This window comes from Amphiura filiformis, chromosome 7 (genome assembly GCF_039555335.1).
Source record: "Amphiura filiformis chromosome 7, Afil_fr2py, whole genome shotgun sequence".
Lineage (NCBI taxonomy): Eukaryota > Metazoa > Echinodermata > Ophiuroidea > Amphilepidida > Amphiuridae > Amphiura > Amphiura filiformis.
This window is the reverse complement of record NC_092634.1, coordinates 57,013,915-57,041,517: the sequence shown is the minus strand read 5'-3', so window position 1 is coordinate 57,041,517 and position 27,603 is coordinate 57,013,915. Positions and strand designations below refer to the sequence as shown.

The following is a 27,603-nucleotide window of genomic DNA, read 5'->3' as shown; positions in this document are numbered from 1 at the left end:
CATAAGATTTGGAGATGCGTTTGTATGGTTATGTGTAGGCTAAGGAATGGAACGAAAAAAATACTAGTTGAAGAATAAATCACATGCAGGTGGTCAGAATATGTAATGTATGTTAGAGGCATAGATATAAAGGCATGTAGCAACACTTTAACCCCTGGACACTACTGGTCATCTAACAGCATTTCTGATTGGTTGATAACTTGAAATGCACATTTCAATTGCCAATTATGACTATTGACTAGGCTTTGAACTATTTAGTACCCTCCTTGATTGGTTCAAAATTGGACACAATATTCAATGTGGCCATTCGGCAGGTAGTTCTCATGGGGTTAAACACAATTTGTTAAACAGTGAGTGGATTGAAAATCTGCCCTTTCGTACCCAACAATACATGAGATTGTTTGCATTTGAAGGCAAAAAACATGGCATTTGGGGTTGGGCATGTCAATTTCACATGTGGTGCTCATGCCTGCTGAATTCTACATCACTGCCTTTTCTCACAGATGCGCAAGCTATCTGATATTATTCTTAGATAGTCCAGTTACTCCAGTACTTTTGGTGGTGATTGCTGGCCACTCACGTTTCGTATCCGCCTTTCGAGGGGGGGCATCCATTTGTTTCATTTGTGGATGAGGTATGTAGTAGCATGCAGAGTAACATAGACAATATGTGTGATCAATCATGCAGTGGGCCGGATGTAGACCTAATAGGATTTATTAAGCAAAGCAAAGGTTGACTGAGATATCATGGTCTTATGGTGACAGGTTTGATACAATGTATATACCTGGCAGTGAATGGTAAAGTGAGTCAACAGAGATTGATCAATAATAGGTATCAATTGGTATTGCATGGTATCATAAAATGGCAGTCTTTCAGGGCTTTGAGGCAGTACAATATTGTCAGTGTGCAACACTCAACTGATGGGATCTTTTGGTGACTGGTATAAAATGATGTGTGTGTGAATGGTCATTCCAAGTACGGACCAGAGCAATATTTGGTCATATGATTAGCAATTTAGCATCACTAGCATGATATCACTTGCGTTCTTGAGATTGTTTATGAAGAAGCTTTTTTATTTTGCCAGTCAGATAGTAGATAATAGATAAATGTGAATGAAAATGCCATAGTTCACAGTGCAGCATTGAAAGTCTCCAGTAGTACTACAGACTTCCCATGTACTGCACCTATCCTTGCAGCTCTGCTTTTGAAAGTTAGCAAACTACTTTTAACCAGGGATAGAAAATAACACCTGCCCAGTCGCTGGTGGTGAGTGAATTTGCGGTCGGGCGAGTGAAGTTCTAAAATCACCAGCCCGATTGGTGAGTAACACGCTAATCGACCAATTAGTTGTCCAGAAAAGGTGGTTAAAGATTCAGTCTTGCAGAAAATCTCAAGTTGAAACTAAGAAACTGTTAACCAAAAACATTGCAAAATGCAGTACAAAAACTGATAGTATAATTGAAGTACTATAATCTACAGTCAGCTGATCGAAGCAAAGTTTTGTTTATGTTCATTGAGACAATTTGCTGATTACTAGTACCCACTCTATGGTGGCTTTTTACTTTACCTTCCGATCAGTTAAATCTCACTGTTTCTCACAGTATTGTAGAGAACCACCCAATTTATGGGATACGTTGGACACACAGTGGTATGGGCAAGGTAGAGCAATTTGCATTCTGACTTTTTAGAGAAGAAACTAGAAATTTAGTATAATAAACTTGAAAAAATGCACTTTTTAGCCCCATTTTATAATCACAAAATCAAAAAAGGATGGTTCAATGTTTGACCCTTGGGAAGAAAAAGCCTCCAGGGATTAAGCCGCCTTTCCCCCAAATAAATCCATGTGATAGAAGTAACAACTTGCTCCTAAAGGGAACCTTATAGGACACTAGGTTAATTTTCGCACTTGATCAATAATAATTATTTGTGAAAAGGTTCTGTAGGCAATATTAGAAGTGATCCATAATTAAAGCATCTTAGGAGAATATGGATTAAACATCCTCATCTCTCATGACAAAGTTCTTTAACACCAATAGGCTTGTACAATCATTGTACAAAAACTCATAGCATGAGCTTGAGGTCAAATTTTGTGCAATGATTGTTCAGTGGGGGTTATATGATGGCATAGCCGTTGGGAATGAGACTGTTGGTCATAACCTCTGGGTGTGTATGGAAGAGTGCTCTTCTTCTACAACCAGTGGTCATTGGTCTGTGGCAAGTATGGACATGCAACCCAAACAGCGTGAGTGAGGGCTTTGAAAAAAAAACCAGATTTGGACAAAACACTGGTTTCCATGGTTACGGATTTACCAATCACCAAACATAGGGAAGCCTTGTGATACTATAGGGTGATTACCAACATAGAATGTTTGCTTCCACAAAGGTGATAATGGTTTTCAGAGCATTAATATTTGATGTAATTGTTGCTTGATTTAAACTTTGATTTCTTGCCTCGTTTGGGGTTGTAATAACCAGGATCTTTTGCTGTGTGAACTTGCACTTGCGCGATTGTTTACGGGAAATGACAAGTGTGGACATGCATTATTTGGTTTGACCCTTATAAAAAACCACGTACCGCGATGTTTAGATTTTGTAGAGAAGATACGGAAAAGGATTAATTTCTTGACCATCGATGGAAGGAGGAATGGAAATTGGCACAAAATTAGCAGCATGCAATGGGGGTGGTTCTTATAGAATCCTAGCTGATGTTGGATGGCCTGGATATCCAATAAGCTTGATATTTTAAACTATATTTTTGTGTGTGTAATTTTCAAGACTAGGTACTCACTTTTCACATTTGGTAACCGAGCAAACTTAAAATTTGGCTTGGTTTTGACAAGCAAAATTTTTTTAATTTTCAATATTCCACTAGCACTAGCACTGCCTGCTAAAATAACCCAAACATGGATATTAGAGAGTGGCTCGCTGATGTCACTAATGCTATGCTAATGCTATGTTACGAACAGATATAGTTTTATTTTTATACCAAAATCTTCACAAATATGCGACCTAGTGTAGTTCTTTGAAACAAAACAAAACAATAATCCAATTACTGATGACAATTTTACACTGCAAAAATAACATGCTCAGTTAGCTCACCTTAGTTTGAGGTTTCATATCTTTGTGAAAAATAACTTTGACAGTCAAACCAAACTTGATACTATTTAATTGTGATTTGTATCAAATTCTTTGTTTGATTTACATTTTGTCGTCTGTTGTAAATCTTGCTTGAACAGAGAGGAAAGTTTTGGTAAATTGTAGAAATGATTGTTTTCACTTGTGGTTTTTTTTTCAGAATTACATATTTGCAACATTAAAGCTCGTATCTGATAAGATTTAATAATGCAATTATTAAGTAGCTAGTTAAACCATGTCGGGGTTCAATATCATCTTCAATTCATAGATTTGGTGAATGGGAAGATGCCCCATGCATAATGCATGCGATTCTCACGCAGCCGGTACTCCTTTATGCTAATGAGTTCTCCCTTTGTTTGCTGAGCGTGGTGGAGCTAGTGAATAAAATATATATCGTGAGAATGATGATGGTTAGGAAAGCGTAACGGTGATTAACTTAAAAGCTGGCCAAACACTGACTGGCACAAATCTGGCTTGCAAGCTGTGAGTTGTGCAACATGCTTCAGTCATTACTGCTTTTATTGTCATGTAAATTTGTCAGATGAATTTATTGAAACATTTGCAGGTAGAGATAAATTGAATGTAAACATTGCAGATAATTGGATGATGATGTCAGTTGCATCTGTTAACATACATACTAGCTAAACCATGTAAGGCTGATAGAAATGTGAATGCATCTATTTTTATAATGAATCAAAATATAAATATGTGTTGACCTCCAATATATGTGCAATATATAATGTTTTTGTTTTTTTAGTATTCTTTTACTAGAAATAGCGGTGAAAAAGTCTCTTTGTTCGACAGATGATAAAGTGGGTAGTTTTTTTTATATTATATATTATTATGTTGATGACTCTAACTGTCCAGATGCATGCAACTTTGAGCTATTAAATCAGTACCGTACAATGAACTGTGTTTGTTTTGATGGGATCATTAAATTTATTTCCCCATAAACCTGGCTGGATTTCAGTACAAAAGGCTGGTGATTATTTTTCATTGAAATGAAAAAGGCCATATGCTATCTTCAGTAGATAGCAGTACACAGTGCTGTGCTACCAGTGACCAGATATGATACAATGGTTTTATTTTTTGAACTGAAATATATTTATAATCATAATGTAGTATAATGTATAAAGTAATTTTCAAAACAAAAAATTGATGAAAATGTATTTGTTTGTTTTTATCAGTATTAGGTGAATATTTGTATTCAAATAGATTGATCAGAAATTGGGGGGATCAAACATGATTATGAATTGATGAAAATTAGACTTTTTATGTGAAAATGGAGCAAAAAAAGACAAGATGTGTAAATTAATTGGGAGTCACAAGCTCATTTGGTAATATGTTCGAGTCATGTTCAGATTGAAGCTCTAGGAAGAGCCATTGATGGAGTAAATTCATTGTATGCATAAGGTCAAGCTTGCCAATCACATTAGCATGCAGTTGTGCATACTATGTGTGTGTGTGTCGAGAGAGACAGAGCAGGGCTAGCCTGTGGTTCAGTATATTACTCCGGCTTACCAACTGAGTGCAGCCACTGTGATCATGAGGTTTTGATGGGATGGTCTTGTATCAAGTCTTTAGGATGTAAAAAGAATAGTTATTTTAATTCAATTTTCATTCAAGTTGAGTACCGGTATGTCTTAGCACATTCATACAAAAAAAATCTGGTTGTTTTTCAAATAATTGGAAAAAACAAAAACAAAACAGAACCAGCTTTAAAATGTAATAATAGTAAGGATTGAAGGATGGAATCATTGATTATAGGAAAGAGAGAATATGGCTTGGAATTAGACTACCATGTAATTACTTTTAACCATTTGAAGATAGATGGAAAGGAATCAAATAATGACTGTAAGTCTGTCATTTTGAATGCAATAATATTATATGAAAATTAAGATACAGTAGTGATAATAAAAATACAATTAAAAATACAAAAATGAAAAAAATTATATTTTTTTAAAGGACATTTTTTTTTAAATTAATGATGATTGTGCTCTAGTAAAATGCATTCCAAAGTTCTTCAGTGGTGAATATTTTTTAGTTCGTAATATTAAAATCCAGTGGGTGTTCATGATGATTGTTGAAATGATGTACGCTTACAATATCTCAACCACGACATCCAATAATGCTTAATGTATTCAAAGGAAATGTTCAGGGCAGGGCACTGTTCAGATTGCCAATTCAATGCACATCACAAATTATGCGAATCACGCGAGCTCCATCTGCATTGACCTTGACTGAAAAGCTCTGAAAACATCGCTAAGGCTTTCAGACGTAGACTGTATCTTAATTCACCCGTATCATTGTATGATTTGTGCGACTCGTGAGTCGTATTCCATTATCACGCCCAGCAATCTGTACTAGCAAGCAATCACAGAACAAAGAACCACACAATTGAGGAGAGAAACAAAAGCAGTATCTTGACCTTGGAAACTGAATGGGATGAATCATTAATTCCTATCCCAACCCAACCCAATATATGTACTTAGATTCAAGCAATTTATTTGTACTGGCAAACAAAAGAGAACCGTAGTCACCCTTATGATTATATGCTCTAAAAATATTGCCACTGTTGCTGTGCGAATTTGCACAACGGAGCCCAGCCCGAGTCATGCTTGTCTATCTCTAAGGCAACGTTGCCTGCATGCACATGAGACGTTGTTTTTTGCCTTAACCTTGAACGGTAGTTGACCGCAGATTTGTACCCTGCCTAATACTGTCCGTGTTTGTAAGTGTTATAGCGCCACCATTGCGTGAGACTGGTGTGTAGTTTGTTTGCAGAATTCGCTGTGTGTGAGGTGATACAATGACTAGGTCGGTAAGCAATTTTTGTGTCAATTTTATCACAAATGTTATTATTGGTGGATAAACTGTTGTTTTATTCAAAGTTTTAGGGATTTTCTGGATTAGTGATGAAATCAGGGTTAAGTAATAATTAAGTGTTTGCTAATCGTTGCCTGTATGGTACGTACGCACACACACAGGCATATTCATATAAAATTTTACAGGTCTGTGTTGCTTTATTGATCCATATAATCAGCCATGGAAAGATACAATTATGACCACTCATTCATTTTATGACAGAGAAGAGATATGGAAACAGACACTAGACAGGATACCAATATCAAGTTAAAAATCTTGCCATTCAGCCAAGATCATGTACATTGTAATTTCTGAAAATGTCTAGAAACAACACAGTTAGTTGGTCAGATTCTCAGTCGTTGGCTGGGAGGATGACGTACAAGGCAATCACTACTTTGAGAACACATCGGTGATAATCCTTGGCAACCGTCGTCATGGCAATGCATTGGCCTTTGAATACTGGGTCATGTTCGATGATGTGGGAAGGTTGATTTTTGAAAATTATTTGTGCAATTTTTCTGTTTTCAATTTTATGCATCTTGATAAAGGTTATAGGTTTGTATCATATTTTAAAATCCAGGTTTATAGATTGAGATCACTGACTGATAATTGTAATTCAACTTTTGAAACTGAAATTTTTGCTCAAGAATAGACTTTAAAGAACTTAACTGTCAATACTCAAGTGATGAGACGATATTAACTACATGTATCTGTGCATCAGTTGTATTGAGGACATTGTGAAATATCGAGTACATTGTGAAAATCTAAACATTTTGCCCAGCCTAAATTTAGTGTCTGGTAATTTACAGTGTACCTATAAGGAAACACCTGTCTAGGACATGTATTCGTGGGCCACCTCTTGACGAAACTGCGATGCAACAATGGCTGCCATTACCGATCAAGTAAATGTTAGTTTGTTACGGCTCAAGTTGGGAAGGAAGCTTATGGAAGCTCATTTTGATTGAGTGCCAGTCACTCCACCACGGCAGCATCGCAGGGAGTTGAATTAAATGAGAACAAAATAAATATTTGGAGCGGAAATACAAGCGGCATGATGAAGCGTCACACTGCTCAGCGGCAAGGGGCAGAAAGTATGAAACCAGCATTACATTGTCAACAGTGGACAACCAGGGGGGGGGGGCAGGTCCACATTAGGGACACACCATTAGACTTCAAGGGTGGGGTAGGAATTTTTTGGGAAAAAAAATTTCACCCACTACATGAGCAAAAAATAAACTTTCTCCCTACCAACACTAAAAAAAACTTTCCCCACCTAACTCATAGTGTGTAAAATGCATTAAAATTAAAAAACAAAACAAAACTGGAAAACAAAGACCAAACCAGAAAACACTGAATTTGACATCAATTGTAATTGTATGTATTGCATCATGTGTTCAAACATCTTTGAGATTTTTAAACCTAAAATTATAAAAACCAGAGCTTATGGAGCTTTACCCCTGTGGACCACTTGTGACTAAGAGCTACTAAGATCTGAATAATAACTGATTTAGGACTTTTCAGACACCCTGCATATTTGCTAGCCTTGACCCATGACCCATCATGGCTGCCTCTATACATACATGTACATGTTGCAGAAAATGTTAGTAGTCGAAAATTCTATTCGTTTTAAAAAGGATTGCCACTATTTTTGGTGTGTGACTTGTAACCTATTGGGGTTCATTGAACTTGGATGTTTTGTTCGAGTTGTTTGTTGACTTGGCTGCCCTTTGAGTCTACTTTGACAACAAGGTGAAAGTTAAGGTCGGTGTCCTCTTGTCAATTCAGGAAGATCTATCAGTACGTGCCTCCACTGCCTGTTGATCATGCAGTGTAGATAACGCCATTGCAGTATCCTGTAAGCGTGGTAAGCTTATATTGTTAATACTTTAGTGTGATTCTGTGGGCAGTTTTAGCCTGCTTTTACATAAATTTTGCCATTTTTTGTTTAATCTGGCTCATTATTATTACTATTAATTGGTGTACAGGGAGGCAGGTCCGTGGAACATTCACATTTTAGAAAGATTGAAGGTAATATTTGAGAATCCATGTTTGAAGCTGTTAATTTATGGATTCCAGCTTTAGCTCATGGTAAAGTCCTGGACAAAAGCCAAATTGGCCATGGCAACAAGTCGGACTGTTAACAGTTGATTATTGATTAGGTCTTAAATGTAGTGCTAATAATCAAGTATTGATCTATTTTGAATACCGGTACTAATCTTGCCAATATAATTAATTCTAAGGCATAATTTGTTTGAAAATAATTTATTTGAATAATCATGACAGGTAGACCAGTGCTGTACGGTGCGACCATTTTAGGCGCATTGGCGACTAGATTTTTTCTGATGCGACTAAACCTTCAATCCATGGCGCCAATGACGACCAACTGTTGAAGCTTTTAATCGCCAGCAAATGCAAAACATGGGATGGATGATAATATAGGATAGGTCAAAAGTTTTGATTGTTTTTAAGCACTCAAGATGGCGTCAAAATCAAAAAAAACTTTGAATTTGATGGAGCTTTTGGGAAACAAGAAGGATGACAATGAAACAATTAAATCAGGGAATCCAACAGCAGTTGATACTTTTAATGAACCTAGTAGAACCCAGAACTGGATATGGAAGTAAGCCTAAAAAAACTTAAAATTGTTTTTTTACTTGGGAGCAAAATTTGGGCGCCTAAATTGATAAAGTTAGAAGCCATTGGCTCCTCAATCAGTTTTTGCACCGTACAGCACTGGTGTAGACATAGGGGAGAAATATTATTTTCTGTGCCATACTCCTCAAATTTGTCCCAGAAAGTGATTGATTTTAGCATGATGAGACCAAAGTATTGTTATTATTTTGTGTCCATGCTGTGTGTGTGTAGGCTTATGCTACCAGTTACTAGAGCAAGTTTTTCATGCATTTCTAGAAATCTTGATCCAATCAAGAAAGTGATAAATGTTCACATGTGCAAAAACTTTGGCAAGTTGTCAATTTGCTTATGCATTTGTCTCCTGTTCAGAAACGAAGCATTGAAGGGTGTCGGCTGCAATTAGAACAAAGGTCACAATGTCCATTTGTTTTATAAATTCTGATTTTTAAAGCAAAAATGCATCATTTGAGAACATAAAATTGAAATGTTGGCGCAACTTTGTAGGATTCTCAGAAGCAAGTTGAGACTTGTCGCAAGACTAGCATTCAGGGCTGTCATCAACTCTCACGCATTGGCCGTGAGTCTCACGCATTGGGTCACTTTCTCACGGTCTCACGCCAAGGTAGTATAATCTCACGCCAAGGTAGTAAAGCTCACGCAAAAAGCTGGAAAATTAGTAAAATCTCACGCATCGTCATGAATAATTTGTTGCTCTATGAGAGAAAGGTGTGTTATTGGAAGGAACATATTTTGCATAGAGTCACTGGCTTGAGCCAGCATCATTGGGTTTGATTGAGATAGCTAGTTTTCTTCTCTTTGCCTTGGTGTAAGTTTCTGAGTTAAAAGTGTGTTATTGGGGAAATATATTTTGTGTACCATTGGGAATCCAATATTCAGTCTAATATGTGCAAGGATGAGAAAATATTTTTTTCCTACTGGTGTTCTGGAAGTGACACTAGATATATAGTGGTTTTGTTTTCTGCAAGTTTCAATTGAATACCTGAGTGGAAGAAGGGCCCAACTCCAATTTTTTACAAAAATGAGTTAGACCCAGCATTTTATTGCCAGCAGACTGTTCTTCCTTGTGTGTGAAAGATGAGCCAAAATGCACTCTCTAAATAGTCTTCCACATACACTTAATCATGGTTTTCATGGAAGAAAGGCCCAACTCCATGGAGTTGGGCCCTTCTTCCACAAATATTGGGTTAAATAGGAATTTTGCTCATCAATGAAATCTGCTTTTCACTACAATAATTTATCTTGTTAACATATTACATGCTTCTACTTGTGCAATTAATGGATAATTACCAAATTTCTGCTAACGGGAACTGGCACTTGCAGTATATTAATGGAAGAAGGGCCCAACTCCAGCTTGTATTAAGACCTGTACCATTACCATGGAAACATCATATATAATTTCGAATGTATGTAATATTGTATGTTCATGTATAACAGGTCCCCTGAAGATGAAAACATTCTGTCTATAAAACTTTTCCAAATATTAAGTTTTTTCTTAATATCTCAAAAACAGTTTTGATGGAGTTGGGCCCTTCTTCCACTCAGGTATTCAATTTCTAACATGAATAACAACCCACTACTTGGGAATTTACTTGTTTTGATAAAGCAGGTGATGAAGATTTTACATTGTTATGATGGAAACAGATGAGAAGGGATGTGTGATTAGAGGTTTATCGTGGGGAATGGACAGAAAAGTTGTACATGTAAATCTTGTTTATGTGCACTCATGTATGTTTGTGTACATGCACACGCATAGTAAATCTCTAACCAAATTAATCCAAACATTTCTTCTTTTTGTTCTTATTTTACAGGCTACAAGGTAAATGCATAGTAGCAGGAGGAAGAGTGACTGCAACCCGCTGGAAATCCCCGCCCCCTTGTAGCATCATTATCAGGTTTTTGTTTCATTAAAAAACAGTGATAATATGTCGGGGGACGAGAAGCCACCCAACGCATCCCAAAACAGCTTGCCGCTTTCGCAGGATACCTTTTCATTTCTTTGGGACCACCTGTCTAATACTACTAGCAATGGGTAGGTAGAAAGCAGTCCAACCTCCCTTATCCGCACCTCATTTTTACGGATAGATCTCTCTATTATTCGGACATGTGATCTTCATAGGATAACATGTTTTTAATGCTTCAAGAGCTTGATTTCATGCACTGAAACATTAGAAGGCATACTATGTGACATTCAAACAACATCTTTCAGTATTAATGTTAGTTCTTCAGACATTCAATGCAGAATTACATAAAATTCACCTATCCGGATTTTTGACTAATTCGGCCAATGCTTGGTCCCATCACAGTTGGATAAGAGAGGTTGGACAGTAATCTTTGCGAACAAACCTTGAGAACCTTCTTACAGGGCCAAAATATTGTGAATGATATATAGATTGGTTGCAGTTTGGTGTATAGTACTTGCAAGTGAGTTTTGATTTCGGTACTATGTGTTTATCATGTCACAAGAGGTGAAATCTAACAGGTGTTGTTCTACGCCCGTGACTCACCTGACGTCGCTCATGGCTGATGAAAAGAACCAGACCATGCAATACTTTGTATCCCAAAGCAACACCGGTATTTCTCAATATTTTAAAATCCCCTAAAAATACCAAAAAACAGTGAATCCTGGTAAGCTCAAAGTAAGTCCTGGTTCCATCTTAAATTAGGTGAACCAGAACTCACTTTATTCCAGCCAGTTGCCATATTGATAATGTAAAATATGACTGGTAATTCGCTATATGATGACCATCGCTGGCAGTATGAATCCCAGGTCGGAACGGCCATTGGGTCTAAGGGCAGCCTGGAGACTCATTGGGTCTAAGGACAGCACGGGGATGGCCATCAGGTCTAAGTACAGCCTTGGGACCTGGCTATTCCAAACCCTGCCAGGAAGATGCATAAAATTTCCCAAGTTTGTATTTGGGAAACAAAATTTACACCATAGTGGTCAAATGTCCCCTCTAAAATGCCAACATTTCCTGGAAGAGCTTCCTGGATTTAACATTTTCCAGGCATGCCTACTATCCAAAATGCTGAAGATCTGTAACTATAACTATGCATATCAACATGTAGTCCATTTAGCATATTATTGGATTTCTTGTCAAAAAATCACTGTGCATGAGTAGTAAGTGAATGAAGAAATTATTTGTCAACAAACTTCTGGTCTGATTTCTTACACAGAAGCTTGACGCAGGCTTTGCAATCGCCTATAAATTGGAATTTCAATGACTATAATGGAGGAGATACGGTAGAGGAGAACCACATAGAGCTGCACATGGACAGGTGTGAGCTGACCCCAAACGACATGCAGACCAGTGACAACGATGACATACTCAGCACCACAAACAGTACGGTAAGTTGGAGTTGACATGACTTAAAAATTAAAAATCTGAAACTTGTTCGATATTGCAAGATAAATTTATTTTGAACAAAATATTGAACCAAATATTTTACTCACTATTGATGGTTTCGTCTATCATGGATTCATGGTCAATATGCATCATCAGAATGATATAGGGAGACCCTTACTTTCGGTAGGACATATATCCTGACTGACTGACTGTAGAGGGTGTATTTACAGTCAGGAGAGGATCATACATAAATGATTTAAAGTAGTGCCCTCTCGTCTCTGTTTATGACGTTGGATCCTCGCCTCCTGATCCATATTGATTCTTTGACATATCTGGCATTAAGCATCACACTCCTTGCTAAAGATTTTTGCATTTTCCCAATTGATGACATGGTTTTGTTATACTGTGTGGTCTGTTACACTGCATGGTCTGTTATGGCTGACTTAGATTGTTCACTCGTTGATTGTAATTAGATTTGGTTTTCAAACCATGTCCATTTCTTTTTGGCGTTCGTTTTTAAACGTGTCACAAATTTGCGTCCCGTTTCACTAACATAGGTCAATAGTTAGTAAAATATTTTGTTTTGTTCAAAAGAAATTTATCTTGCTGTTTATCAACAAACTGGTGTTCATTGTTGTTCGATATTGAAAGACCTGTATAAATGTAATGTTTGTTTTGTGTTTACAAAGTTTCAGCTATTGATTCTAGAGTTGCCTTTGAAGATGACACTCATTCAATTTTCAAAGAAGTTAGAAAAATAATTCACCAAGCAAGAAAAGGATCCCTCTGTTCTTCACATCTATAGAGGCCGTCAGCCTTTTCCGTGGGATCCGCTAGCTTGTGGGTACTGCCGTTCTGCATGTCATGCGTTATACATTACGGCCCCGATAACGCGGAAGTCGCAGCACGTGACGCACCTTTTCAGTCAAGCGTCAACGCGGTGATCTTAGCAACTTGCCAACAAGTCACTTCGTACCCACAAGATGGTGGCGTTGACGTCACAATGACTACCTCTATAGGAAAAAGTACTCTTCATCTGGTGCATTTCTGGTCTGGACCCTGATTTGCAATATTATAATTATGCCTCCACCGCAGGTATTATGTTTCGTGGTTGTCTGATAGCAGCATAACAATGGGCTATTCCTGTTGAAATCCATACACCCATAAATTTCGGATTTATATAGCGCCTTTGTCCAGATCTTGGAAGATTCAAAGCACTGTTATTTCACTGCCATGGTGAATCATCACAATCAGATTGCATCAACTAGGCCGTGGCTGGTTGTAGTGCAAACCTATCCGCACTTAGATTGTAACATCCACCAATTATCTGTGCAGCTCCCCAAGTTTTTGATAAACAACTAATCGCCGATTTTTGAAAGCAGGAGAAAACCGGAGATCCCGGAGAAAACCTGTGAGAGCAAGTATGGATCCGGATAAAACAAGTGCGCATACAATCCTTGGGCACAGTTGGGACTTGAACCCAGGACCTCAGTGGTGCAGGCGAGGGAACAGCCGCCGCGCCAACCCCCCACCCCCCCCCCACCCCTATGGAAGACTTGAATTTAATCTCCCATACAGGGGGTATAAATTTCAAATGGAGTCGCTCATTCACACTCTCTGTGTGGAAGATTGAGGTCATGTCTTCCATAGGGGGTGTATGGATTTCAACTGAAATAACTCAATAAAGACTTCCTTAAACTTGACACTCTTCAAGCTGCTGATGTGCTTGTTAGGTTGAAGATATTTCCATGGTGCACCCATGCCCCATAAAGTGCCCAACCAGTAAATATGACACAACTTGAAAATATGATTTTATCAAACCGCCATTCAAAACTGTCAAAATAGATCCATAAAAACTTACTTCCCGATCGACGTGTCGGTCAATAAAGAAATACCTGAATAGTGCCCAAAACTTAAATAATGCTGCTGTTTAATAGTGACTGATAGTGAAGTGATTGTGACTTCAAAATTTGTGTTTTGTTTGTTGTGGTTGCCATTTTAAACCAAGTAATGCAACCTGGCAATATTTTGTCAATAGATGGCTCACTATCCAGCATTCACCTGGTGCCAGACAGCAGGAATGATTGTAATGTTTTGCCTACCAAAACCGGATGTTCTGAAGCACTGCATGCGAGTGCGTATGAAAATAAAAGGATAAGATAACTTGCCTTTTTGAATTATTTATGATTTGCTTTAGAACATATAAATCAGTTTTGAGTTGCAACTCTGAAAGAGAGAGGCCCTTTCTGAAGCTCCTCTACTGTTTTTTTAATTGCTCACCTATAGTTTGCTATGCAGTATTTCTAGTATTTATAATACCTGACCTGTCTATGAACTGGAAGTGACCATATAAACGCAACCAGACGTTCACCCGGTCAGTTACTTTTATAGCACACAAGGTGTATTAAGATGCCTTTGCACAGACAGTGGGGTCAGGCAAGCGCCATCTGTTGCGCGGAAAGAAGTGGCGGTGTGTCAAAAGAACTGAGCGGAGACCGCTTGTCTGGACTTCAAAGGTAGGGTTGACACATGGATAATCTCAGCGGGCGGGGATTCAAAGTGGCAGGATTATCTGTGTAGAACAGATGGCTGGCTATGGCTGACATTTGTAGTGTGGGAATACTACTATGATAGTATGTTCAGTTTGGCAATGATGAGAGATATTACAAATACACTTGTCACATGTTTGTCAGGTTTTGTATCAATGCTGGATAAAGCAAGTCAGGGAGAAATGTGTTATGCCATATACTGTAGCATAGCATCATTTTGTCCAGTCAAATAATCTTCATATTAAAGAAGAGGGTGAAATTGTTATCAATCCAACTAAGGTGACACCTCATCATCCTCATGACACCACGCTGGACAAATTCAATTCACTGTCAGAGGTGAATGCAATGGAGCAAATAGATCTGCAATCAATACAGCCTAGATTTGCTAGGAATTGAACAGAGCACCTGTCTCATCAAACCACTCTAATACCTCTTTGGAAGGTGTCATCAAAGCTGGAACAGATTATAACTAGATACCAATATGTGGAACCCTATCACATTTTGACTGCTGTTGTTTCATTAGGTTTTCACTTATAATGCTTGTCTTATCAAGCCCTTCTGAACTTGTTTGTTTGCCTTGCCCTATGTTATCTATGAAAAATGGGGAACATGGAAAATTGCGTGTTCAAACGGTAATCTTTGGTTGAAAATAAAAGAAATGTATGCAATGAAGGGAAATATAGATTTCTTGAATTGAAAGTCCGAGTTATTTTATTCCCAGGATATTCAATTTTCCCTAGCTGTGCCTAGTAAATCCATCTGTGAATTAAAGGTAGCTTCATTCTCTGGCAAGAATTCAATGGTAGTGACTGATACATAGTCAGGATTACATATGGCTCATGGGCCCAGTGACTGCCTACCTATTACTTCTACATACAACTATTCAAACAATGTGCTTGACCAGGTTGGGAAATGACGATGTCTCACTCGGCTTCTTTTTCCAGACTTCACCGTACATTTGGTTCACAGCTTAACAGCAGACAGATGTGCAATCAGGGTTATCAACCTAAGTAGTAGGAGCATCGGGAAACATTCTAAAAATCCATGTTACCAGAGCAAGCAATCTTAGATCTAGCGTATTGGACAATCCGATAAGGTCTTTGGCTCGCTAAGGTCTGAACCATGGCAAGCAGAAGCACATGGTTTGTGAACTTCAATATGCTTGTACATTCACTGAATGACCTTTGATTGATTTGGGTACCAAAAACTCATACTCCACAACATGAGGTCAGTGTTTGAGCTTTCAGTGTTGTATGGAGGTTAAAGAACTTTGACATTGGACATGAGATTATTTGGCTCATAGTAGACTCATCTGCCAGGACACAAGTTTCTTAACCCATATAGAATTGTATATCCACAAAATGACCTGTGACCTGTGATTGTGTTAGGTACTGAAACTCATACCCAGCAAATTGAGGTCAACTTTTATGCTAAGATTATTGAATGGCGGTCATGGACTGTGGCCATTGGATATGAAAGCATTATGGCTCATAGGGGTGTGTGTTAAAGAAAATATATGCATATACCACTGCAGTGTCCAGATGGCGAGTTGGTTGCTCCTGTCCAAGGATTTGAGTTTGATTTCCCAACTTATCAACTTATATGGTTAACAAAAGAAAAAGGGTGTGTACGATTTATGCATGTCCATTCTCACTTGAGGGGACGCGCAAGGTGTTTTAAGTACAGAATGAATGACGGTTTTTAAATCGGGAGGAGGAAAATTTGCGCATCAACCATTGGTATGTTTCTATGTTATTAAAATTCTATTTGGAGAATATTGAGGCCAGGCTTCATGCGAAGCATACAGCATGTCAAACAATAACCTGAACAATATTTTCAGTTTGAGGTTTGGTATAAACAAATATTAGTCCCTCTTAATCAATTATATTATTCATGATATTATTCTTCTCGAAAACCATTTACAGGATTGGAATGTTAGGAAATCAAGTAATTTTTTGAAAGAGTTTTAATACAAGCATGTAAGGCGAGTTGTTAATAAACTGTTTGGGGAAAAAGCAATGAACAGTGTAAAATACTGGTTACTAATATCATGTTTATAATCTGAAATAAATTGCAAGAACTGGTGTGAATGTTGAATGTGGCGAATACTGCCCTCTGTTGTCATAAATCAAGATCATGAAGATTAAAAAAAAGAGGAATAAAAGAACCGAGCGAGAAAAATATCATGAATAATTGATGCGCTCAGCGTGACAGGTGAAATTGGCTTGAGGACCAAGCAAATGACGGGCAGTGGGGCAGGCCAACATTATTGAATTGCTAAGCACAGACGCAAGGATGTCTTGTAGCTCAGGTGGCATAGTTATACAGCGATGTCATACATGTGTGTGCAGAGATACACAGAGTAGTAGCGGGCTGGGAATCTCTCGCTCACTGGGAATCTTTCAGTTGCTGATTCTTTGGCATTTAGGGGTGTGTTTGGAGTCATTTTTGCTTCATTTTGCTTTAAAATGCTAACACCAAGCTCTATGGATGTAGAGTGCCTAGCTTTAAATTTTCTGGCCAGATTTTGGTTGTAGTATTTATGGCCAGATTTTGGTTGTAGTATTTATGTGTTTGAAAAAAAAAAAAAATAAATAAATAAAAAAAAATAAATAAATAAATAAAAGAGCCTTTACAAAACTCAATTTCAATTGAGTAATATTAATTTAAGGACTTGTATGCTACAGTTTTATTTTATTTCAGAAACAAATGTTTGACAAATTTATAGAATAACTGTTGTTTTTTTAAGCTGCAATTGTTTTTCAAATACATGCTTAAGAGTAAACAAGATAACAAAAGTCAATACTTAAAATTGGAAACAACTGAATTACTGAAAAGGCTTTGTGCTATTTGCTACTTGTTTTTTTTTTAATTTCATAAAATGATGTTAAAATTTTTTAGAAGAAAGTTTTTATTTCTTCAATTGCATAAAAAATGCCCCTGGTTGTTATCGTTGTATACAATTGAAGTAAGTTTTACTTGTGTTCGCAAGTGCATTGAACTTTGTATTCGAAATTGAAACATTCCTGATACTCACATTAATTAAACTAATATTAATTACACAGATCTCGTTACTTATTCAGAGTTACTCACTTGCAATAAAAGGACATATCTGATCAATAATGTTGTATTTGCTCTGCCACTGATGTCCCAACTTCCACAAACATTAATAGTAAAAGAAAGTTAAATAAACATAATTTGTAGTGAATGCGTTCGCAAATATTGTGTCCCACAAAAAAATCAAAATGGAATATTTTAATGCCCTATTATCCTAAGTGTCGTTTTGCAGATTCAATAAATGGTAGTTAGGGAGATTTGAAGCTTTAAATGATTTATCCAAATATTTCAATAGCACATAATCCATATTACAATAATAAACTGTGCTACCACATGTACCCATTGTTATTGATGGTGCAGTTCTATTTATAGCGCTGATCCTATCACTCAGGTAGGTGCTACATAGCACTACTTGTTGGTCCATGTGTAAGAAAATTGTCATTGAACTTTTTTTTTTCAAATTCCTTTACGATTTGCTTGTGGTCAAGAAAACCTAATCCGTCATTTTGATGTGCGCACAATGGTAAATTATTTGATTTTTACTGAGATACGAAGGCGTAGTGCATTGAAAATAAATTTTATGCTGGCTAATCATATTTTCATCCCTTGTATCAATAAATACATTAGGCCCTTCACAATTAATTCTTAGTTTCCTGTTTCATGGTTGAAATCCAGGGATGAGGCGACTTTTAATTATTAATTATTAATTATCTTTTATTTTCTTTATTTTAAAATAAGTGGTGTAACCTACATCATAATTATTATTTCACAGCAGCAAAAATTCACAGCAATAAATACAAAATTAATTCACCCTGTGAAAAGGATAGTGCATTGAAAATAAATTTTTATGCTGGCTAATCATATTTTGACAAGGAGCATCCTACTATGTTTGATTTTATACAATAATGGTAATAATTAGATTCTATGTTTATTCATCATTATAGATGATATGATCAAAGTCAGAAAGTAGCCATTAAAAGTTATTTTTAAGAGAAAATCCAAAATATAAATAAATAATTAAATATTTTGTTTCTACTACTTTGGACGTTCAATTGTAATTGGCATATCCTTCATTGTTTCGGTTCCATATCACAATAGACAAAATCCTGTGAATCTGGGGCATTCCCCAAAACACATCTTGTTTTTAGTTTTCGGTTTTGTCAATATGCCTATATTTATTTTTCATGACCTTGGTGATTAGGAAGTTTATTTGCGGGCATCGTACTTGGGGCTGTTGGTGATTTACTGACCATTAAACGTACGACATCATTTAATATTATTAAATATAATATCCACAACGATGAAACTTTTTACTGATATGCTACTAAGTTACAGCACTGTTTATCTAGCTTATGTTTAATGTAGCATGTGCTAATGCCCCCAAGGTGTGTACGTGAATATTATTGACAGCAAAAGTAGACATTTCTATACAATAACAATAACATTCACACCATGTGCTGGATTTTTATTCCAGCCACCCCTCTTGTATGTTTGGAAGAGTCCAAAACATGTCCAGGCTTGCCCGGTCTTTGAATGACTACACATATACCAGTGTTGTGAGTTGGAGTTCAAAGGTTTATCAACCAGTCAATAGAGAACCAAGATTGACCCAACTGCTGCCTCATTGGTCTGTCAGCAAAAACTTTCTGACAAATAAGGGCTGAGCATCTCTATATATGGCTATCCATTACAGCCCACTACTGAATTATTCATGTTCTGTCATGAGGCTGCAAGTAGTTCGGGCAAAATGTCTGCTGCATCATTTCAGGTAGCGTGGCCAGGTATTCTGATTGGGGAGAAGCCATGCAAAAGAGGCCAAATAAAAATCACACACAAGTTTATATTAGTTCATCATCTCATTGGTTTTTTGCTAAACAAGGGCCGTCAACCTAAAAGATAGTAAAAACAGAAAGGACTTTTTTGTTGCTTCTGTTGGCCAGCTAAGCTATGGTACAACACACCGACCACTACTGGCCTATCATGCGAGGTTTACAGGTACTGTGATTTTGATTTTGACTTTGCTTATGCTTTTAATTGTTTGTGTGTGTGTTTACCTGTTTATGGTATGAGAAGTTTGTCATCAAGAGTTGTTCACGATGCAACTTTGTTGGCATGGATGTTTTTCTGTGCTCCCATGCCAAGTGTGTTGAGTAGCTTTGTCAAAGTTTTCAAACATGTTTATACTTTTTATTTATTTGATCAAATTAGTTTAGTTTGGACAGGATGACTTTTGGCCACATGGTGTTGGTAGCACGAACAAGTGGTATTATTGCACAACAACTCAATTATGATGCACCTCCACAGCATATGTTTTGATTAAACCAAATATTGATCAAGTCATTTCAGAAGCAGTATGAAAACAATATTAGATTTGACTTTAAGATTTATACCAGTAACTTTTCTTCCAATTTTCTTTATAAAAAAGTTTTTGAATAGTTGAGAACATGTCTGGACTTGATTGCGTTGTTCAGTAAATAACTTTGTTTGATCTTTTCTTTGTACACCAATTATTTCATTCTATCAAGGTCTCTATTGTGTCTAGATTGGATCCGACAAGTGTTATTATTATTTTGAATGGTGTCAATTTTCAACCAGCTTCTGTTGTATTGTTGTATTTATGCATATTTATGATGTTATGACTAGCTCCTTTTGATATGAAAATTTGATTTTACTATAGTCTTTTTGTAGAAAAAAATGTTACATTTTAAAAGCATTTTACTTGTATTATGCAATTGGTGTGCCTTGTCAAGATTACACATGATTTTGATTGGTTTTCAGCTATACATAATGACATGATAGTGGATGGTGATATAAGACAGCGCGCATGCTGACACGCATACGGTAGCACACTTGTTGATGGTCGCGTGATAATGTGTTTGCGTAATACACATGCGAGTTGAGAACGCGGTTCAACGGCTTAGAATGTTAGAAACCACAACAGGGATACACTCACAAAAGTAAATTTATATTTTCTGGAAAAAAAGCAGTTTTAATTATAGAATGAGAATAAAAGATAGGATTAAATTGTCTTGTCTCCAAATATCATGCCATAATGGATGGGCTGGCCAATATTATTTTTATCATACTGTAGTGGATACAGGCGGCGATGGCATCCACTACTCAAAATATTGGCCAGACCCATCCATTGGCATCCACTACCCAAAATATTGGCCAGCTCCATCCATTATGATTGAAATGATATTGTAAAGGCAAAGACAAAGTCTTCATCTTTTATTCTCTAATTAATGATTTGATTTAAAGTAGGAATTAAGTATGTGGTAGATGCTTTTGATTTGCAGGGTGGGTGTTTATACATGAATTGTGTGCAGAATTTCCAGGAGTGCAGTAAAATGCAAATAAATGCAGAGACCCTCAATAGCGTAAGGTTGATGAAAGTTGATGTTAAGTTTCCTGTCACAGATTTTTTGTCAAGTGATGAGGGGACTCTTTCATTATTCATTATTTGGCTTATTTCATTATATTGTTAATGTATTATGTAAAAAAGGGTTAATGCTTGGATTATCTGGACACACATTTTGTAACATTGAGAAAAGATTTTCTTTTTATAAAAATGAAAAGAAATTTACAATTTATGTAATCACCAGGAACGTGATGAGGGAAGCCTTCAATTTTCATTGTTGATTACGGTACATCCCTGTTATCCTCTATCCCTACAATTTAGAAAAATTGTTGAAATCATCTGCAGGGCAAGACTGACATTTTGAGAGTTAAAAGTTTTGATATTTCCATCTCAATTCTCAGACAATTGACTTTTTCATGAAAATAATGAAAGTTAAAAAAGTTTTGGCCAAAATGAAAAAGTGATGCGGGCGGGTGACAGGAAACTTCGAATCAAACTTTTATTAGCCTAGTTAGCCTGGTAAGGCCCTTCACAATTAATTCGTAGTTTCCTGTTTCATGGTTGAAAACAAGGGATGAGGCGACTTTTAATTATTAATTATCTTTTATTTTCTTTATTTTAAAACAAGTGATCGCAACCTACATCAACCCGTTTCGACAAGGGACAAGCATTTAATTATTTTACAACTATGTTTGATTTTATATATAAGTAATGGTACAGTTATGTTCTTTGTTTATTCATCATTATAGTTGATGTGATCAAAGTCAGAAAGTAGCAAATGGGAGTAATTAAAAGTTATTTTAAAAGAGAAAATCCAAAATATAAATAAATTATTAAATATTTTGCAATTCTCTTCTTTGGATGCGGGCGGGAAACAGGAAACTAAGAATCAATTGTAAAGGGCCTAAATGGCTGTTACCCTACTAATCAAGTAGTTGGAAAGAGGCCTACAAATTGTTGTAGGCCTAAATTGTAAATAATATGCATTTTCTTGACAGAGGATATTGGTCTAAATCCCAACTCAACTGTACAAGAAGCTGTAGACAGAGAACCATGGCAAGAGTAGATCAAAAGCCAATAGTTAGCAACTGGCGACTTATTTATTGTGAACACCTTGCATCACTGCTCTTTTATCCCTTATTTTTAGGTTGTCCAAAGGAAAAGACCTTATGGCATCACAAGTCGTGTATCTGTCCATCAGTCAGGGAGTCTGTCCGTCAGTGCATAGTCAGTGTGTGTGGTAACGCTTTTGGTTAAAATTAGGTCTAATATCAGCAGTTCAAATTGCACCCATTATTATGTTTGATGAATCCAAGTGTGTGAAAATATTGGATCCAAAACATAATAATGATAAATTTAAATGCTTTATGCCCAATATTTATTGCTCGAGCTATTAGTTTGAAAATATTGGACTCAACTACGTCTCGTCCAATATTTTAAAACTCATAGCTCGACCAATAAATATGGGCTTAATCGATCCAATTTTATATCAAACTTAATTCATACCTATATACTGAGATCTTTCATGTATTGGTGGTTTTCAAGGTCATGCACAGGTCAAAGGTCACTTGAGCTCAACTTGAAAATGAAAAATCTGGGGGTGTGGTCCAATTTTATTTATGTAATTTTCCATCTTATATTGAGGCCTAACATTAAAACACATGTTTCCAAAAGCAAAAAACAGAAAAACAAACAAACAAAAAAACAGAAACTTGCCGAACCTCAACTTCCAGCCCCAAGTTAAATGATGTGTCCCTAATGAAGATATTGTGATAGTGCTGGTAGCCACCGACTGTGTAGTGGAAGAACATATCAAAATTTTTGCTGAAAGTGAAAAGTAAGCAATTTTTAGATGGTGGTGGGGAGGGGCAGTAGATGGGGAGGGGAGAGCTAGCAAAAGATTGATTGTAAGACATTGTGTAACATTTAACAACAGCATGAATAAGAATGAAACAGCAGTGGAGAGCATCACACTATGTAACACTATTCTTATGGGATCATCAGACTATATAGGCCCCTAAATAACCCCAAAGCACATTCCTTGGTGTTTTTGGCCAAACTTTGACCATATGGGTAGAGTCCAAAGTTTACTGTTTTCTAAAATCCATTTTCCGTGTTGTAATCCGTGTTGTAAAATTTGTAAATCTGTGTCATGAATAAAGCTTCAAATGTATAAACAATGATATTAATGTCACAATAAAGTGTTCAATATTGTGATCAATATGCTGATTGGAATATTCTCACGATAATAAGCCGACTATTACGATGTTTGGAGGGATATTGGGGTTCATGCCTTGATCATACCTTTATTTCCGTATTATTAAACAGTATTTTTGTTATAAAAATTGACATACACAACTCATGATTGTTTTTTAGCATTTGTTTCTCTTATCTTTTAACACTTTTTGTCACATCATACAAAAATGTCATTTTCCCTGTTGTACCTCCGATTCCGTGATTTTCTTCCATTTTCCATAAAACGGAAAACTTTGGACTCTACATATGGGCCATAATAACCAAAACGCTCTTGAGAGGGGTTTGGTCACCCTACTCGCTGAAGGTACCTTGTCTGTGGTATTTTGTGATGGGGGGGGGTGTTACAAAGTATAGGGTTAATTGAGCTGCAGATGGGTAAGTTTAGGATTTGAATATTTTAACCAAATTTTGAGAAGTTCTTTCAACAGTGAAGTTGTATAAAAAAACGGGTTGTGTGAATTCAAGTAATCCTATATAGGAAATTCAATTTGACATTATATCTAGGCTTTTTACATTGCAGTAGAATAAAGACCTAGATAAGATAACCTCATCTTAATACCCCTCTGTGTCCCCATCACCCCTAGCCGCTAAAACACGCTTTGCCGGCATAAAATGGTTGTGTGTCCAGATCTGTGCCAAACGTGTATCCTCTTAAAGCCACATACGATTGACCCATATGAGTCTTTAGTGTAGACAGCTAGCTAATCTCCCCCATCCATCCAGTCAGCGAGCCGGCTGGCCAAGCAGCTTGCCAGTCATCCAAGATGTACCCACTTACACAAGTAACAGACCGCTCCGTAACACTCACTTGTCTCGCATTGTACATAATGCAAATTGATAGTAGGGGACACCAATAATCAAGCCATCACAAATTTGATGAACGGACCAGACCCCCATCAGTCCGGCTAGTACACATCTCCAATTTTGTGTCGTGCACATTTCTCCCCTCACTTAATTTGTAACCGGATATAGCGATATTACACTATTGCTGCAGGTTTTTGCCATGTTTGTCATATTGATTTAGGTATAATAAAACCCTTTAAAAGGGATGTACCGGGTACAGGAATGATTTCATGTGTAGATTATATAACAAAAAGTAGATCACAGTGATTCCTTTACAATGTACCCATTGCCAATAATTCATCCAAGTTTGTGCCATCAATTCACCTACACCTTTTTATAACATTCCAGAAATATTTGTTTTATTGTATTTTCTTTTTTTAAATATAAATATACAGTAAAAAATAATGTTTAAGTGTAAAGATTGTTTGTTTGAACATTTTGAGCCAAGTTCCATTTGTTGCTATTCTTTCAACATCAGTCTTTCGTTGTTACATAAATTTGAAAAAGATGGAATAGATTCCAAACATTTGATACCAAATGTGATCCATTCTACATCCTCAAGAATTTAAGGGAAGCTAATTCATTGGCGATTTTTGAATAGTTTATGTTACACTCTGTTATTATCTCTCACACTATACTTTGTTCGTGGGAAAACTGTCTATATATAGTATAATTGTGATTGCACAAATAAAATTTGTAAAAGCAAACAACATTATAAGATCTTTTAGTATAGATTAATTCATAACAATCTGGTTTGAAAAACATTTAAACACACAGAATGTAACTAAACACTATATCAAGAATAATTATTTTTGGAATATATAAAATAAGAAATATATTATAGGCCTACACATACTGAAACCCAATGCTATTGTATTAATTTTGTTTATAGCATGGTTATATAAACGAGGGGGGCATAATTCGCTAATTACATCTGCACCAAAGCTACATTTTACTGATTTCTGATTTTTAAAAAAAATATATGAAGTTAATCAACTTATCCAAAAGAAGGTAATTGTTTATCATGTGTGCAAATAGCTTTTGATACCAGACTTTTGATTAAGGGCATAACATACACCCTCTTCTATCCTAACATATTATTATCATCATGTGAAACTCCTAAATGTAGAACCAATTGTCCTGCCAATTATTCTCTATCTCCCACCAACTGCCAATTAATTTTCATGTGTAAGTTTTGTAATGACATCAAAACATTTTCATTAACCTATAGCAAGATCACTGCTAGATAACCTTGACCCTGGTTGAAAAGCACTATGACATGATGACCACACACTGACACATTTACTGAGTATTTTATTGTCCCCTGCACTTTATACTCTAATAAGGTCATATGTGCATGGTAAGAGGACCAGCTGAATTTGCCCAATTTTCAATTTAGAAAGAAAGTTCTAAAATATAACTGATTTTACCTTAGAACTCATATTAAAATCAACACAAAAACTTCTGCTTTCTTCACACACAATTTTGGTATTTCTATTTGCTATGACAACTTGATCATTTTTTGATTATAGGCCTAATGTATGAAGGCCTAAGTGGTATTATAAAGCAATATTTTAGTGTGTTTATTCATAAACTATCAAATAGAAAGTTAGTAAACAATAACAAACTTCAACCAATTATCTTGTATAATTATGATCCAGCTTTTTGGCCCTTTTAATTAAAAACTCATGATATAAGTTGTTTTTTGGGTAATGGATCATAATTTATGTAATATAATAGCAAACTAGTCTTATTACAAGACTGCTACCCAATTAATGAAACGTCCGTGCATTGATACCATCATGTCTACAAGGTGAACTTGAATGCTTGCCTAGATTTGTGCTATACAGCAAAAAAATATATAAAATTCATATTTCCATGGTTTTATTTCTAAATTTTCAAAGGGGTTAAAGGGATCCTATGTACTTTATGGTTGGCAGCTAATACCACTTTTGGAGCTTTGATCAGATTGCAAAGGGGATAAATAATGATGATTCTAGTGAAAGGAATTTTGTGACATATTTTGCCAGAGAGGTACAGGGGGAATACAAATCCTATAGTAAAGACCTTATCTGTTATCTTCCCTCTCTGTGATGAATCCATCCATTAATTGGTAGTTGTGTGGATTTCTAAAGATGAAGGCTTGAGTTTGCCCCCCTCTCCCTCTCCGACTTCTTTAACCTGGCTGTCATCATTACAAAAATCTGGCTACTTGGCATTGTAAGGGTTTAATGTTATGTTTTCCATCATTTAGAAGTGAAATATTTTGAGACTAGTAACCTTCTAGCTACTACAGTAGTTCATTATGGTGACCCACATTTATACAAACCTGCTAATGTTGTTCCTATGGGATGCAATTCACTTTGTTGTAGTAACTTTCAACAATTAAAGCCTTTAAAATAAAAGGAGATGAAAAGACTAAACATTATAAGACATAATAAGCTGCACAAGTCATGCAACATATGCTGTCCTATCAATAAACATTATATCTGGAAACATGTTTACCCAAATAGTAACTTCCTTCTAATTACATATCTGAGCAGTTACAGACAATTTAATACTACTACTAGCCTGTTATAGTGATAGAGGAATGCGGATGATATAATATGTCTTTCTGATACTGTAAACTGCCTGTGTTCGTATTCCCTATGCTTTTGTTGTACTTTATGTCTACAAGCATACAATATCGCACTATCCACGCTGTCATATTTCCGTAGAAAGTGTCCTTGCATGAAAGCCCTCGCTCCTCATGGGGATCATGAGAAAACATAGGACGTCACATTCTACCACTCTCCTTTTTCAAAAAAATTGATTCGTGCCACCAAGAAAATTGAAATGGTTATTATAGTTACTGGGCACATGGATTGGACTGGAACCAAGTCTTAATATTTGGTTTGTTAATGCATAATTACTGCACATGGATTGGATCCAAGTCTTAATATTTGCTGTTATCCTCAATGCAACTGTGTTTTTATTTATTGCTTTCTTCAGTAGATAGCAGATGAGAATCAGGTGAATTTTGTGCTATGCAAATGTTTGTTTCAGTTAAAGATTTTATATCAATTTTGTAGTCACTGCAATTGTTTTGAATGGATTCAAGGAGACAGCTCAGGTACTATTAAAGCAGTTTTGGATTAGATTGTGTACGAGGAATGATTGTAACGATTGTCGCTGACCGGGGCAATGGATTAAACCTGACATGCTGCAATAGCTCACAAGTTGACTTGACTTGGGGAAAAAGTGATTTGCAAATTTATAAATGGAAATAAAGAGAAGTAAGCTGGTTCACCAAAGAAGTAAGGTGGTTTGCTAAATGGTATCTGATATTGTCTGATAGGTTTTAAAGAAGTATTGCAAAAAAGTCAGGCTAGGAAAATAGAACAATTTATTGTTGTTGAAGTGATATGTCAGTGTGCTTGCAACATGACAATTCAGAACTTCCTTAGGTGTCTCCAAGTCCAAAACGTGCCAAATGTGCCTGAATGAGCTCCAACAACCTGATAATGTTTCGCCGTTAAGAAAATGTGTGCCATTC

At 36.3% G+C, this 27,603-nt stretch overlaps 1 protein-coding gene across 1 annotated transcript in view; it reads left to right on the top strand.

Annotated features, from left to right (window-relative positions):
• Positions 1-27,603, top strand: part of LOC140156506 (tumor protein 63-like) — a 91,832-nt gene that overhangs the window by 2,061 nt on the left and 62,168 nt on the right. The window contains exons 2-3 of the mRNA XM_072179449.1: positions 10,464-10,684; positions 11,833-12,004. Of these exons, the coding sequence (XP_072035550.1) occupies positions 10,578-10,684; positions 11,833-12,004 (279 nt within the window). The 5' untranslated portion in view covers positions 10,464-10,577. The remainder of the gene's footprint in view (positions 1-10,463; positions 10,685-11,832; positions 12,005-27,603) is intronic.